The sequence below is a fragment of the Oncorhynchus mykiss genome, chromosome 13 (assembly GCF_057628025.1).
Source record: "Oncorhynchus mykiss isolate SJ-2025 chromosome 13, ASM5762802v1, whole genome shotgun sequence".
NCBI lineage: Eukaryota > Metazoa > Chordata > Actinopteri > Salmoniformes > Salmonidae > Oncorhynchus > Oncorhynchus mykiss.
The window spans coordinates 75,871,791-75,886,966 of record NC_143034.1 but is presented as its reverse complement, the minus strand read 5'-3'; the positions used below and the strand labels follow the sequence as shown (position 1 = coordinate 75,886,966).

At 42.6% G+C, this 15,176-nt stretch overlaps 1 protein-coding gene across 2 annotated transcripts in view; it reads right to left on the bottom strand.

Moving 5' to 3' along the window:
• The window catches only part of ppl (periplakin), a 46,138-nt gene that overhangs the window by 22,994 nt on the left and 7,968 nt on the right, over nucleotides 1–15,176 (bottom strand). Inside the window, exons 2-5 of one of the 2 annotated variants that reach the window (XM_090197671.1) lie at nucleotides 3,175–3,274; nucleotides 2,685–2,839; nucleotides 1,214–1,334; nucleotides 843–968 (exon numbers count right to left, since the gene is read on the bottom strand). In XM_090197671.1, coding sequence (XP_090053797.1) covers nucleotides 843–968; nucleotides 1,214–1,334; nucleotides 2,685–2,839; nucleotides 3,175–3,274 — 502 coding nt within the window. Of the gene's footprint in view, nucleotides 1–842; nucleotides 969–1,213; nucleotides 1,335–1,906; nucleotides 1,936–2,684; nucleotides 2,840–3,174; nucleotides 3,275–15,176 lie in introns of those variants that run through there. The other variant, XM_090197672.1, reaches the window with a different exon arrangement.

Sequence of the window (15,176 nt, the reverse complement as noted above, 5' to 3'; positions counted from 1 at the left end):
TGTACACGTGGGTATTTTAGCAAAACCTCAAAATGTAAAAACAGTCTTCGTTTTTTCAAATGCAACAGTTTCTAACTGAAGTGGGCTTGGAGTTGACCTGCGTGGCTGTTAGTCCTACCATGTTTTCGCTGTCTGAAACGCCTGGTTATTTAATAAACAACGTTATTGAAGGTCCCTCTGGAGCAGAGACTCAACTAAATGACTACTTTTTGAATGTGATGTGTGAAGGTTTGTTTTGTGAGTAATGAGTCATTGTTGACAATCATTCAGTACAATATATATGTCTGTTTTCTGAGTAATGAGTCATTGTTGACAATCATTCAGTACAATATATATGTCTGTTTTCTGAGTAATGAGTCATTGTTGACAATCATTCAGTACAATATATATGTCTGTTTTCTGAGTAATGAGTCATTGTTGACAATCATTCAGTACAATATATATGTCTGTTTTCTGAGTAATGAGTCATTGTTGACAATCATTCAGTACAATATATATGTCTGTTTTCTGAGTAATGAGTCATTGTTGACAATCATTCAGTACAATATATGTCTGTTTTCTGAGTAATGAGTCATTGTTGACAATCATTCAGTACAATATATATGTCTGTTTTCTGAGTAATGAGTCATTGTTGACAATCATTCAGTACAATATATATGTCTGTTTGTTTTCTCATAACTGGAACTTTCAGAGTGGTTGTTGTTGTTGTTGTTGTTGTTGTTGTCGTCAGGTATGTGGGCTATGAATAAAGCCACGGTTATCTTCCTGGATAGGAGACTAGTAAATGACTGAGTATAAAACACGACGTGTCAGGTAGTTTCTACGCTGGCTGTTAGTCCTACCTTGTCGTCGCTGGCTGAGATGTGAGGGGCCAGGGCCTCCACCTCACTGTGAAAGATGTTGTGTTCCTCCACCTCGTTCTCTATGGTGGGCAGGTCCTGACCAAAACCCTTGTTGCTCAGGTTGCCCTGGTCGGAAGAAGAAAGACATGACGTTTATGTTATGGTGTGCGGAAACTGTGTGCACACATATCCAAGCCTGTGTGTGTGTGTGTGTGTGTGTGTGTGTGTGTGTATATGTGTGTGTATATGTGTGTGTATGTGTATGTGTATGTGTATGTGTGTGTGTGTGTGTGTGTGTGTGTGTGTGTGTGTGTGTGTGTGTGTGTGTATGTGTATGTGTGTGTGTGTGTGTGTGTGTGTGTTCCCCTCACCTGTTTCTCCTCTATGATCCTGCCCCAGTTGACGCTCGGCAGGCCCTCGGAACGCGTCAGGTGGTAGATGCGGTCGTGGTCCTCTCTCAGCTTCCTTAGTCTCACTCTCAGCTGCTTCATACTGGAGGAGACGACACAGGGTGACGACACAGGGTGACGACACAGGGTGAAGACACAGGGTGAAGACACAGGGTGAAGACACAGGGTGAGGACACAGGGTGAGGACACAGGGTGAGGACACAGGGCGAGGACACAGGGCGAGGACACAGGGTGAGGACACAGGGTGACGACACAGGGTGACGACACAGGGTGACGACACAGGGTGACGACACAGGGTGACGACACAGGGTGACGACACAGGGTGACGACACAGGGTGACGACACAGGGTTAGTTAAAACTCAACAGTGGAGTGAGTGAGTGGGGCTCAGGGTCGGGCTAAAGAGGGTATAATATCTCATATCAAATGGGTGGTTCCAGCCCTGAATGCTGATTGGCTGACAGCCGTGGTACATCAGACCATTTCCCACAGGTATGACAAAACATGTATTTTTACTGCTCTAATTACGTTGGTAACCAGTTTATAATAGAAATAAGGCACCTCCGGGGTTTGTGATATATGGCCAATATACCACATCCCCTTGTGCCTTATTTCTTAAGTGTATCAGTGTATTACATCTACTATATAATATAACTCCTGCTCTATCATCTCAGCCTGGCGGTGCTGCAGGTACAGTAGGTATATCTACTAGATAATATAACTCCTGATCTATCATCTCAGCCTGGCGGTGCTACATATCTACTATATAATATAACTCCTGCTCTATCATCTCAGCCTGGCGGTGCTGCAGGTACATATCTACTAGATAATATAACTCCTGATCTATCATCTCAGCCTGGCGGTGCTGCAGGTACAGTAGGTATATCTACTAGATAATATAACTCCTGATCTATCATCTCAGCCTGGCGGTGCTGCAGGTACAGTAGGTATATCTACTAGATAATATAACTCCTGATCTATCATCTCAGCCTGGCGGTGCTACATATCTACTATATAATATAACTCCTGATCTATCATCTCAGCCTGGCGGTGCTACATATCTACTATATAATATAACTCCTGCTCTATCATCTCAGCCTGGCGGTGCTGCAGGTACAGTAGGTATATCTACTAGATAATATAACTCCTGATCTATCATCTCAGCCTGGCGGTGCTACATATCTACTATATAATATAACTCCTGCTCTATCATCTCAGCCTGGCGGTGCTGCAGGTACATATCTACTAGATAATATAACTCCTGATCTATCATCTCAGCCTGGCGGTGCTGCAGGTACAGTAGGTATATCTAGTGTAGTGTACATCTACTAGATAATATAACTCACTCCTGCTCTATCATCTCAGCCTGGCGGTGCTGCTGGTACAGTAGGTATATCTAGTGTAGTGTATATCTACTAGATAATATAACTCACTCCTGCTCAATCATCTCAGCCTGGGGGTGCTGCAGGCGTTTCGCGTCAACGGCGTCCTCATCCAGGCCTTGCAGCAGCTCCAGAGAGCTTAGGATGCGCTTGTTGGTGTCGTCCTGGTACAGAGGCTGCTTGCCCTCGTTGATCTTACTCACATCCTGATACAACACAGAGCAGTCAAAGGTTTTCATATGATATTGTCAAAGACATTGAGAGCCGCACAGAGCCAATTAGGATAATGCAAACGGTCTGCCAGAGCCACCAATAGGATGTTGTTGTTGCATTATCAAAAGGTATGACCCTATCATAAAGTTCTGTGACGTTCTATGAAGTTCTGTGTGTTTCTTTGAGGTTCTATGTAGTTCTGAGGTTCTATGCGGTTCCACGCAGTGCTATGAGGTTCTACGATGATCTTTGAGATTCTATCCAGTTCTGTGTGGTTTTATGATGTTCTAAACGGTTCTATGAGGTTCTGTGTGATGCGGTTCTTTACCTTGTTGAGGTTCTGCTCCGTCTCAAGGATGAGCTTCTCCACCTTGTCAGCGTTCTTCTGCAGCTTCTCAATCAGTGCAGACAGCTCAGAGGAGGGCGCCCTGGAATGAGGAGGTGACAACAGTAACATTTTTAGTCATTTAACTTATACAGAGCGACTTACAGTCATTGCATTCAACAGAAGTAGGTCAAAACAACCATATTTGACTGTCATTGCAAGTAAAACATTCTTCAAAACGTTATTCTAGACCTGGGATGGACATCTCCAGTCCTCTGGGGCCTGATTGGTGTCACACTTTGACCCCAGCTAACACACCTGACTCCAATAATCAACTAGTCATGATCTTCAGTTTAGAACGCAATCAGTTTAATCAGCTGTGTTTGCTAGGGATGATGGGGAACAGTGTGACCCCCCCATACAGACCATCTGAGGGGAGAAGACACCAGTTAGTTCTACATACAGACCATCTGAGGGGAGAAGACACCAGTTAGTTCTACATACAGACCATCTGAGGGGAGAAGACACCAGTTAGTTCTACATACAGACCATCTGAGGGGAGAAGACACCAGTTAGTTCTACATACAGACCCTCTGAGGGGAGAAGACACCAGTTAGTTCTACATACAGACCCTCTGAGGGGAGAAGACACCAACCAGTTAGTTCTACATACAGACCCTCTCAGGGGAGAAGACACCAGTTAGTTCTACATACAGACCCTCTGAGGGGAGAAGACACCAGTTAGTTCTACATACAGACCCTCTGAGGGGAGAAGACACCAGTTAGTTCTACATACAGACCCTCTGAGGGGAGAAGACACCAGTTAGTTCTACATACAGACCATCTGAGGGGAGAAGACACCAGTTAGTTCTACATACAGACCCTCTGAGGGGAGAAGACACCAGTTAGTTCTACATACAGACCCTCTGAGGGGAGAAGACACCAGTTAGTTCTACATACAGACCCTCTGAGGGGAGAAGACACCAGTTAGTTCTACATACAGACCATCTGAGGGGAGAAGACACCAGTTAGTTCTACATACAGACCCTCTGAGGGGAGAAGACACCAGTTAGTTCTACATACAGACAATCTGTGAGTGCTGTTACAGAAAGACCACTGTTAGGTTACAGGGATAGTTCAGCTGGGTGAACGATGCCTTTAAAATTAAAGAGTCTGCAGTGACCGTATCTCTCTGAAAACCTTTAGAGACCATCTGTGCGTTCTGTTCAGAGTACAAAATGACCTTGAGCAACAGGACATTAAAACCGGGCCTCATAATGTGGGCCTACACAAGTAAACAGGACCCTACGTTGATGCTTTCCCCAATTGGGGACTGGAGCTTTAAACTTTAACAAAAAATGTTAACTTTGACATGCTAATGTCGACTGAGGGATAAATCAACTCTTCAGACTGTTATGAATGAAAGATGGATCCAGTCAGTAACTAAGCTCCAGTCTTCATCTTAGAAACAGACTCAGTCAGGATTAACACAGCTCTTCAGCAGGGATGTAGCTGTCATTAGGGAGGTAATCAGATGAGTGACTGAATGAAGTGCACTTGCCTTGCCCTCACTTCACCGTCTGCCTGCCGTGTCTGCTAACCCTGAATGAACCTGAAAGCTCCCTGCTGCACATCTCCCACGGGTCAGATGACATGGGCTGCATCTCAATAGTCTAGTAGTTTCCTCTCCTTCATTAAAATAGACTAATAGCTTCCTCATCTCCTCTCCTTCATCTCACTATACTAATAGCTTCCTCTCCTCATCTCTTCTCCTTCATCTCAATAGTCTAGTAGCTTCCTCTCCTCATCTCCTCTCCTTCATCTCCGTATACTAATAGCTTCCTCTCCTCATCTCCTCTCCTTCATCTCAATAGTCTAGTAGCTTCCTCTCCTCGTCATCTCAATAGGCTAGTAGCTTCCTCTCCTTGTTTCCTCTCCTTCATCTCATTAGGCTAGTGGCTTCCTCATCTCCTCTCCTTCATTTCAATAGTCTAGAAGCTTCCTCTCCTTGTCTCCTCTCCTTTATCTACACCGATGTGAGAGCACTAGACAGGTGCATGAGTATTCCATGAGGCATCCACCATCTTTCTACATTTCCGTGATCTTGTGCCTCACCGGGTCAGATCTGTACAGATGAAGGGAGACTATTGACATCTACCCCACGGTAAGAGAAATGTTGCTGAATCTATCAGCAACATCGATCAGGCCTCAATCAGGCCCATCGCCAGACCAGGACAGTAACACCATTGTCTAATCGGACACACTGTTTGCATAGTGCTGTGGAAAACATTGACATTAAAACACACCTTTGTTCATACTCAGTGTAATTCATTAAATAAAACACAGTGGCTCATATAACCTAGAAGTACTGCAGTGGAGGCAACAAGAGACTACAGTATATAGGTTGAGAACTAAGTACATTACTATTCTTCACTCAGCAATGCTACCGTCTTTTCCTTGCCCAACAACAACAGCAACTAGATTACTAAAACAGAGACCGACTGATACCCCGGCTAATATTAGAAGTGTTTTCTATAAAAAGCTTTGTGCATCAGAAAACACGTGTCTCCAGTCTGTTTACCTGTGAGTTTAAAATGGAACACCTGCTGATCTTCCAGCCCATCACACTAACCCCTGAGCTCTGTTCAGAACACCCAGCCCATCACACTAACCCCTGAGCTCTGTTCAGAACACCCAGCCCATCACACTAACCCCTGAGCTCTGTTCAGAACACCCAGCCCATCACACTAACCCCTGAGCTCTGTTCAGAACACCCAGCCCATCACACTAACCCCTGAGCTCTGTTCAGAACACCCAGCCCATCACACTAACCCCTGAGCTCTGTTCAGAACACCCAGCCCATCACACTAACCCCTGATCTCTGTTCAGAACACCATGCAGACAGGAGACATTCCAGAACACCCAACGTTCCTTCTGCGGCACGGTTCTTAGATCATACTGTAGATGCAAATAGGCTACTATAAATCATCTTTGCTTTTCATTCAATACTTCACACTAGAGGTCGACCGATTAATCGGAATGGCCGATTAATTAGGGCCTATTTCAAGTTTTCATAACAATCGGAAATCTGTATTTCTGGACACCGATTTGACAATTAAAAAAAAAAATTTAACACACCTTTATTTTACCTTTATTTAACTAGGCAAGTCAGTTAAGAACTAATTCTTATTTTCAATGACGGCCTAGGAACAGTGGGTTAACTGCCTTGTTCAGGGGCAGAACAACAGATTTTTACCTTGTCAGCTCGGGGAGTCGTTTTTGCAATCTTCCGGTTACTAGTCCAACGCTCTAACCACCTGCCTTACATTGCACTCCACGAGGAGCCTGCGTGGCAGGCTGACTACCTGTTATGCGAGGGCAGCAAGAAGCCAAGGCAAGTTGCTAGCTAGCATTAAACGTATCTTATAAAAAACAATCAATCTTCACATAATCACTAGTTAACTACACATGGTTGATGATATTACTAGTTTATCTAGTGTGTCCTGCTTTGCATATAATCGATGCGGTGCCCGTTAATTTCTCATTAAATCACAGCCTACTTCCACAAACGGGTGATGATTTAACAAGCGCATTTGCGAAAAAAGTACTGTCGTTGCACCAGTGTACCTAACCATAAACATCAATGCCTTAAAAAAAAAATCAATACACAAGTATATATTTTTAAACCTGCATATTTAGTTAATATTGCCTGCTAACATGAATTTCTTTTAACTAGGGAAATTGTGTGATTTCTCTTGCGTTCTGTGCAACAGAGTCAGGGTATATGCAGCAGTTTGGGCCGCCTGGCTCTTTGCGAACTATGTGAAGACCATTTCTTCCTAACAAAGGCCGTAAATTAATTTGCCATAATTCTACATAATTATGACATAACATTGGAGGTTGTACAATGTAACAGGAATATTTAGACTGATGGATGCCACCCGTTAGATAAAATATGGAACGGTTCCGTGTTTCACTGAAATAATAAATGTTTTGTTTTCGAAATGATAGTTTCCGGATTTGACCATTTTAATGACCAAGGCTCATATTTCTGATTGTGTTAATTATATTATAATTAAGTCTATGATTTGATATTTGGTAGAGCAGTTTGACTGAGCGGTGGTAGGCAGTAGCAGGCTCGTAAGCATTCATTCAAACAGCACTTTACTGCGTTTACCAGCAGCTCTTCGCTGTGCTTCAAGCATTGAGCTGTTTATGACTTCAAGCCTATCAACTCCCGAGATTAGGCTGGTGTAACCGATGTGAAATGGCTAGCTAGTTAGCGGGGTGCAGGCTAATAGCGTTTCAAACGTCACTCGCTCTGAGACTTGGAGTAGTTGTTCCCCTTGCTCTGCATGGGTAATGCTGCTTCGAGGGTGGCTGTTGTCGTTGTGTTGCTGGTTCGAGCCCAGGTAGGAGCAAGGAGAGGGACAGAAGCTATACTGTTACACTGGTAATTCTAAAGTGCCTATAAGAACATCCAATAGTCAAAGGTTTATGAAATACACATCGTATAGAGAGAAATAGTCCTATAATTCCTATAATAACTATAACCTAAAACGTATTACCTGGGAATATTGAAGACTCATGTTAAAAGGAACCACCAGCTTTCATATGTTCTCATGTTCTGAGCAAGGAACTGAAACGTTAGCTTTCTTACATGGCACATATTGCACTTTTACTTTCTTCTCCAACACTTTGTTTTTGCATTATTTAAACCAAAACCAAATTGAACATGTTTCATTATTTATTTGAGGCTAAATTGATTTTATTGATGTTTTATATTAAGCTAAAATAAGTGTTCATTCAGTATTGTTGTAATTGTCATTATTACAAATACATAATAATATTTTGTTTTTTAAATTTTTAAATCGTCCGATTAATCGGTATCGGCTTTTTTTGGTCCTCCAATAATCTGTGTCGGTGTTGAAAAATCATAGTCGGTCGACCTCTACCACACACACACACACACACACACACACACACACACACACACACACACACACCAACTCTCTATTGAAGAGAAGACATGATGAAACATGATTGGACTCAACAGCATACATTCATCTTGTCATTGGAAGCAGTCCAGTTCGTGACTCACTCCTCTCTCATGGGAGCCTGCTGTCATTGATGGAGGAGTTGGTGAAGTGTCATCAACCAGTAAACCACATTCTGATGGCACATAAATCAAATCAAACTTTATTTGTCACATGCGCCGAATACAACAGGTGTAGGTAGACCTTACAGTGAAATGCTGACTACAACAGGTGTAGTAGACCTTACAGTGAAATGCTGACTACAACAGGTGTAGTAGACCTTACAGTGAAATGCTGACTACAACAGGTGTAGGTAGACCTTACAGTGAAATGCTGAATACAACAGGTGTAGGTAGACCTTACAGTGAAATGCTGAATACAACAGGTGTAGGTAGACCTTACAGTGAAATGCTGACTACAACAGGTGTAGTAGACCTTACAGTGAAATGCTGAATACAACAGGTGTAGGTAGACCTTACAGTGAAATGCTGAATACAACAGGTGTAGGTAGACCTTACAGTGAAATGCTGACTACAACAGGTGTAGTAGACCTTACAGTGAAATGCTGACTACAACAGGTGTAGGTAGACCTTACAGTGAAATGCTGAATACAACAGGTGTAGGTAGACCTTACAGTGAAATGCTGAATACAACAGGTGTAGTAGACCTTACAGTGAAATGCTGAATACAACAGGTGTAGTAGACCTTACAGTGAAATGCTGAATACAACAGGTGTAGTAGACCTCACAGTGAAATGCTGAATACAACAGGTGTAGTAGACCTTACAGTGAAATGCTGAATACAACAGGTGTAGGTAGACCTTACAGTGAAATGCTGAATACAACAGGTGTAGTAGACCTTACAGTGAAATGCTGAATACAACAGGTGTAGGTAGACCTTACAGTGAAATGCCGAATACAACAGGTGTAGTAGACCTTACAGTGAAATGCCGAATACAACAGGTGTAGTATACCTTACAGTGAAATGCTGAATACAACAGGTGTAGGTAGACCTTACAGTGAAATGCTGAATACAACAGGTGTAGGTAGACCTTACAGTGAAATGCTGAATACAACAGGTGTAGTAGACCTTACAGTGAAATGCCGAATACAACAGGTGTAGGTAGACCTTACAGTGAAATGCTGACTACAACAGGTGTAGGTAGACCTTACAGTGAAATGCTGAATACACCAGGTGTAGTAGACCTTACAGTGAAATGCTGAATACAACAGGTGTAGGTAGACCTTACAGTGAAATGCTGAATACAACAGGTGTAGTAGACCTTACAGTGAAATGCTGACTACAACAGGTGTAGTAGACCTTACAGTGAAATGCTGAATACAACAGGTGTAGGTAGACCTTACAGTGAAATGCTGAATACAACAGGTGTAGGTAGACCTTACAGTGAAATGCTGAATACAACAGGTGTAGGTAGACCTTACAGTGAAATGCTGACTACAACAGGTGTAGGTAGACCTTACAGTGAAATGCTGAATACAACAGGTGTAGGTAGACCTTACAGTGAAATGCTGAATACAACAGGTGTAGGTAGACCTTACAGTGAAATGCTGAATACAACAGGTGTAGGTAGACCTTACAGTGAAATGCTGACTACAACAGGTGTAGGTAGACCTTACAGTGAAATGCTGAATACAACAGGTGTAGGTAGACCTTACAGTGAAATGCTGAATACAACAGGTGTAGGTAGACCTTACAGTGAAATGCTGAATACAACAGGTGTAGTAGACCTTACAGTGAAATGCTGAATACAACAGGTGTAGTAGACCTTACAGTGAAATGCTGAATACAACAGGTGTAGGTAGACCTTACAGTGAAATGCTGACTACAACAGGTGTAGTAGACCTTACAGTGAAATGCTGAATACAACAGGTGTAGGTAGACCTTACAGTGAAATGCTGAATACAACAGGTGTAGTAGACCTTACAGTGAAATGCTGAATACAACAGGTGTAGGTAGACCTTACAGTGAAATGCTGAATACAACAGGTGTAGTAGACCTTACAGTGAAATGCTGAATACAACAGGTGTAGGTAGACCTTACAGTGAAATGCTGAATACAACAGGTGTAGGTAGACCTTACAGTGAAATGCTGAATACAACAGGTGTAGGTAGACCTTACAGTGAAATGCTGATTACAACAGGTGTAGGTAGACCTTACAGTGAAATGCTGAATACAACAGGTGTAGTAGACCTTACAGTGAAATGCTGATTACAACAGGTGTAGTAGACCTTACAGTGAAATGCTGAATACAACAGGTGTAGGTAGACCTTACAGTGAAATGCTGAATACAACAGGTGTAGGTAGTGTAGACCTTACAGTGAAATGCTGAATACAACAGGTGTAGTAGACCTTACAGTGAAATGCTGAATACAACAGGTGTAGTAGACCTTACAGTGAAATGCTGAATACAACAGGTGTAGGTAGACCTTACAGTGAAATGCTGAATACAACAGGTGTAGTAGACCTTACAGTGAAATGCTGAATACAACAGGTGTAGGTAGTGTAGACCTTACAGTGAAATGCTGAATACAACAGGTGTAGTAGACCTTACAGTGAAATGCTGAATACAACAGGTGTAGTAGACCTTACAGTGAAATGCTGAATACAACAGGTGTAGGTAGACCTTACAGTGAAATGCTGAATACAACAGGTGTAGGTAGACCTTACAATGAAATGCTGAATACAACAGGTAATTTCTAAGTAAAGAAAATAGGTATTAGGTGAACAATAGATAAGGAAATAAAAAAACAGTAAATAACAGTGAATGATAACAGTAGAGAGGCTATATACAGTAGAGGCTATATACAGTAGAGAGTCTATATACAGTAGAGAGGCTATATACAGTAGAGGCTATATACAGTAGAGGCTATATACAGTAGTGAGGCGAAACACAGTAGAGAGGCTATATACAGTAGAGAGGCTATATACAGTAGAGAGGCTATATACAGTAGAGGCTATATACAGTAGTGAGGCGAAACACAGTAGAGAGGCTATATACAGTAGTGAGGCGATATACAGTAGAGGGGCTATATACAGTAGAGGGGCTATATACAGTAGTGAGGCTATATACAGTAGAGAGGCTATATACAATAGCGAGGCTATAACAGTAGCGAGGCTATAACAGTAGAGAGGCTATATATAGTAGAGAGGCTATATACAGTAGAGAGGCTATAACAGTAGAGAGGTTATATACAGTAGAGAGGCTATATACAGTAGAGAGGCTATATACAGTAGTGAGGCGATATACAGTAGCGAGGCTATAACAGTAGAGAGGCTATATACAGTAGAGAGTCTATATACAGTAGAGAGGCTATATACAGTAGAGAGGCTATATACAGTAGAGAGGCTATATACAGTAGAGAGTATATACAGTAGAGAGGCTCTATACAGTAGAGGCTATATACAGTAGTGAGGCTATATACAGTAGAGAGGCGATAAACAGTAGAGAGGCTATATACAGTAGAGGCTATATACAGTAGAGAGGCTATATACAGTAGAGAGGCTATATACAGTAGAGGCTCTATACAGTAGAGAGGCTCTATACAGTAGAGGCTCTATACAGTAGAGAGGCTATATACAGTAGAGAGGCTATATACAGTAGAGAGGCTATATACAGTAGAGAGGTTATAACAGTAGAGAGGCTATATACAGTAGAGGCTATATACAGTAGAGAGGCTATATACAGTAGAGGCTATATACAGTAGAGAGGCTATATACAGTAGAGAGGCTATATACAGTAGAGGCTATATACAGTAGAGAGGCTCTATACAGTAGAGGCTATATACAGTAGAGGCTATATACAGTAGAGGCTCTATACAGTAGAGGCTATATACAGTAGCGAGGCTATATACAGTAGAGGCTCTATACAGTAGAGGCTATATACAGTAGAGAGGTTATATACAGTAGAGAGGTTATATACAGTAGAGGCTCTATACAGTAGAGAGGTTATATACAGTAGAGGCTATAACAGTAGAGAGGCTATATACAGTAGTGAGGCTATATACAGTAGAGAGGTTATATACAGTAGAGAGGCGATATACAGTAGAGAGGCTATATACAGTAGAGAGGCTATATACAGTAGTGAGGCTATATACAGTAGTGAGGCTATATACAGTAGAGAGGCTATATACAGTAGAGAGGCTATATACAGTAGAGAGGCTATATACAGTAGAGAGGCTATATACAGTAGAGAGGCTATATACAGGCCCCGGTTAGACAGGCTGATCTAGTATGTAGATATGGTTAAAGTGACTATGCAAATATGATGAACAGAGAGTAGCAGTAGCGTAAAAGAGAGATTGGCGGGTGGTTGGACTCAATGCAGATAGCCCGGTGCAGCCAATGTGCGGGAGCACCGGTTAGTTGGGCTAATTGAGGTAGTATGTACATGAATGTATAGTTAAAATGACTAAGCATATATGATCAACAGAGAGTAACAGCAGCGTAAAATAGGGGTTGGGGGGGGGGGGGGGGGCACACAATGCAGATAGTCATTCAACCTGTTCAGGAGTCTTATGGCTTGGGGGTAAAAACTGTTGAGAAGCCTTTTTGTCCTAGACTTGGCACTCCGGTACCACTTGCCGATTCCACTCTCCTTGATCCTGGTTATGATGTCCTCCTGAGGACAGAACTAGTTGTGGCACAGTGTTGTTCCTGGTTGTGATGTCCTCCTGAGGACAGAACTAGTTGTAGTACAGTGTTTAACCTGATTGTGATGTCCTCCTGAGGACAGAACTAGTTGTAGCACAGTGTTGATCCTGGTTGTGATGTCCTCCTGAGGACAGAACTAGTTGTAGCACAGTGTTGATCCTGGTTGTGATGTCCTCCTGAGGACAGAACTAGTTGTAGAGTATTGTTGATCCTGATTGTGATGTCCTCCTGAGGACAGAACTAGTTGTAGTACAGTGTTTAACCTGATTGTGATGTCCTCCTGAGGACAGAACTAGTTGTAGCACAGTGTTGATCCTGGTTGTGATGTCCTCCTGAGGACAGAACTAGTTGTAGCACAGTGTTGATCCTGGTTGTGATGTCCTCCTGAGGACAGAACTAGTTGTAGAGTATTGTTGATCCTGGTTTTGATGTCCTCCTGAGGACAGAACTAGTTGTAGAGTATTGTTGATCCTGGTTATGATGTCCTGCTGAGGACAGAACTAGTTGTAGAGTATTGTTGATCCTGGTTGTGATGTCCTGCGGAGGACAGAACTAGTTGTAGCACAGTGTTGATCCTGGTTGTGATGTCCTCCTGAGGACAGAACTAGTTGTGGCACAGTGTTGATCCTGGTTGTGATGTCCTCCTGAGGACAGAACTAGTTGTAGAGTATTGTTGATCCTGGTTGTGATGTCCTCCTGAGGACAGAACTAGTTGTAGAGTATTGTTGATCCTGGTTGTGATGTCCTCCTGAGGACAGAACTAGTTGTGGCACAGTGTTGATCCTGGTTGTGATGTCCTCCTGAGGACAGAACTAGTTGTAGAGTATTGTTGATCCTGGTTGTGATGTCCTCCTGAGGACAGAACTAGTTGTGGCACAGTGTTGATCCTGGTTGTGATGTCCTCCCGAGGACAGAACTAGTTGTAGCAGTGTTGATCCTGGTTGTGATGTTTTGCTGAGGACAGAACTAGTTGTAGCACAGTGTTGATCCTGGTTGTGATGTCCTCCTGAGGACAGAACTAGTTGTAGAGTATTGTTGTAGTCTGTTATCTCCAGAAGGTGCTTCTTCTTCTCCTACAGAACTAGTAGAGTATTGTTGTCATCTCCAGAAGGTGCTTCTTCTTCTCCTCCTACAGAACTAGTTGTAGAGTATTGTTGTAGTCTGTCATCTCCAGAAGGTGCTTCTTCTTCTCCTCCTACAGAACTGGCCCAACAGGTTCTATTCTCCTTTATGTAACAGAGAATGATCTTTAAATAACCCACAGCCTGAAGTGATGAGGTGATGAAGTGATGAGGTGATGAAGTGATGAAGTGATGAGGTGATGAGGTGATGAAGTGATGAGGTGATGAGGTGATGAAGTGATGAGGTGATGAGGTGATGAAGTGATGAAGTGATGAAGTGATGAGGTGATGAGGTGATGAGGTGATGAGGTGATGAAGTGATGAGGTGATGAAGTGATGAGGTGATGAGGTGATGTGATGAAGTGATGAAGTGATGAGGTGATGAAGTGATGAGGTGATGAGGTGATGAGGTGATGAGGTGATGAGGTGATGAAGTGATGAAGTGATGAAGTGATGAGGTGATGAAGTGATGAGGTGATGAAGTGATGAGGTGATGAGGTGATGAGGTGATGAAGTGATGAGGTGATGAGTGCATTGAAGAGTATTTTAATTTTTTGATATTAGAACACCTGTTGGTTATACATACAGTATCTATCTATAGTAGTGTCTATTTCTACGTGCCTGAAGCTGGGTATTGGACTGGGGTTCTGATCAAGTCTATACAATGGTGGGGTCTTATTCAGACAGGTTGATTTATCACATAGAAGACTTGGGTTCAAATGCTTTTCAAAATACGTGAAAACACTTTCAGCGTTTGCTTTTGCCTGCCCGATGAACAGGGTTGGGTCGTTTGTGACGGTTTCATATTCTATTGGAGCCATTGCGCCAGGCAAGCTCAATCAAGCCCAGAAAGAGGATATGAAAGGATTTGAACCAGCCTATCTGAATAAGATCTCACTGTTGTATGGACTTGAGCAGATTTGAACCCAGAGCTGGTATGTGATAAATCAATCTGAATAAGATCTAGTTCCAGCTTCAGGCACATAGAGATAGACAGTACTAGAAAGTCATAGATTTTTATTAATTTTTTACCTTTTATTTAACTAGGCAAGTCAGCTAAGAACAAATTCTTATTTTCAATGACGGCCTAGGAACAGTGTTGATCCTGGTTGTGATGTCCTGCTGAGGACAGAACTAGTTGTAGGGACGTGGATGGAGGAATGGGGGTGGGTGGAGGA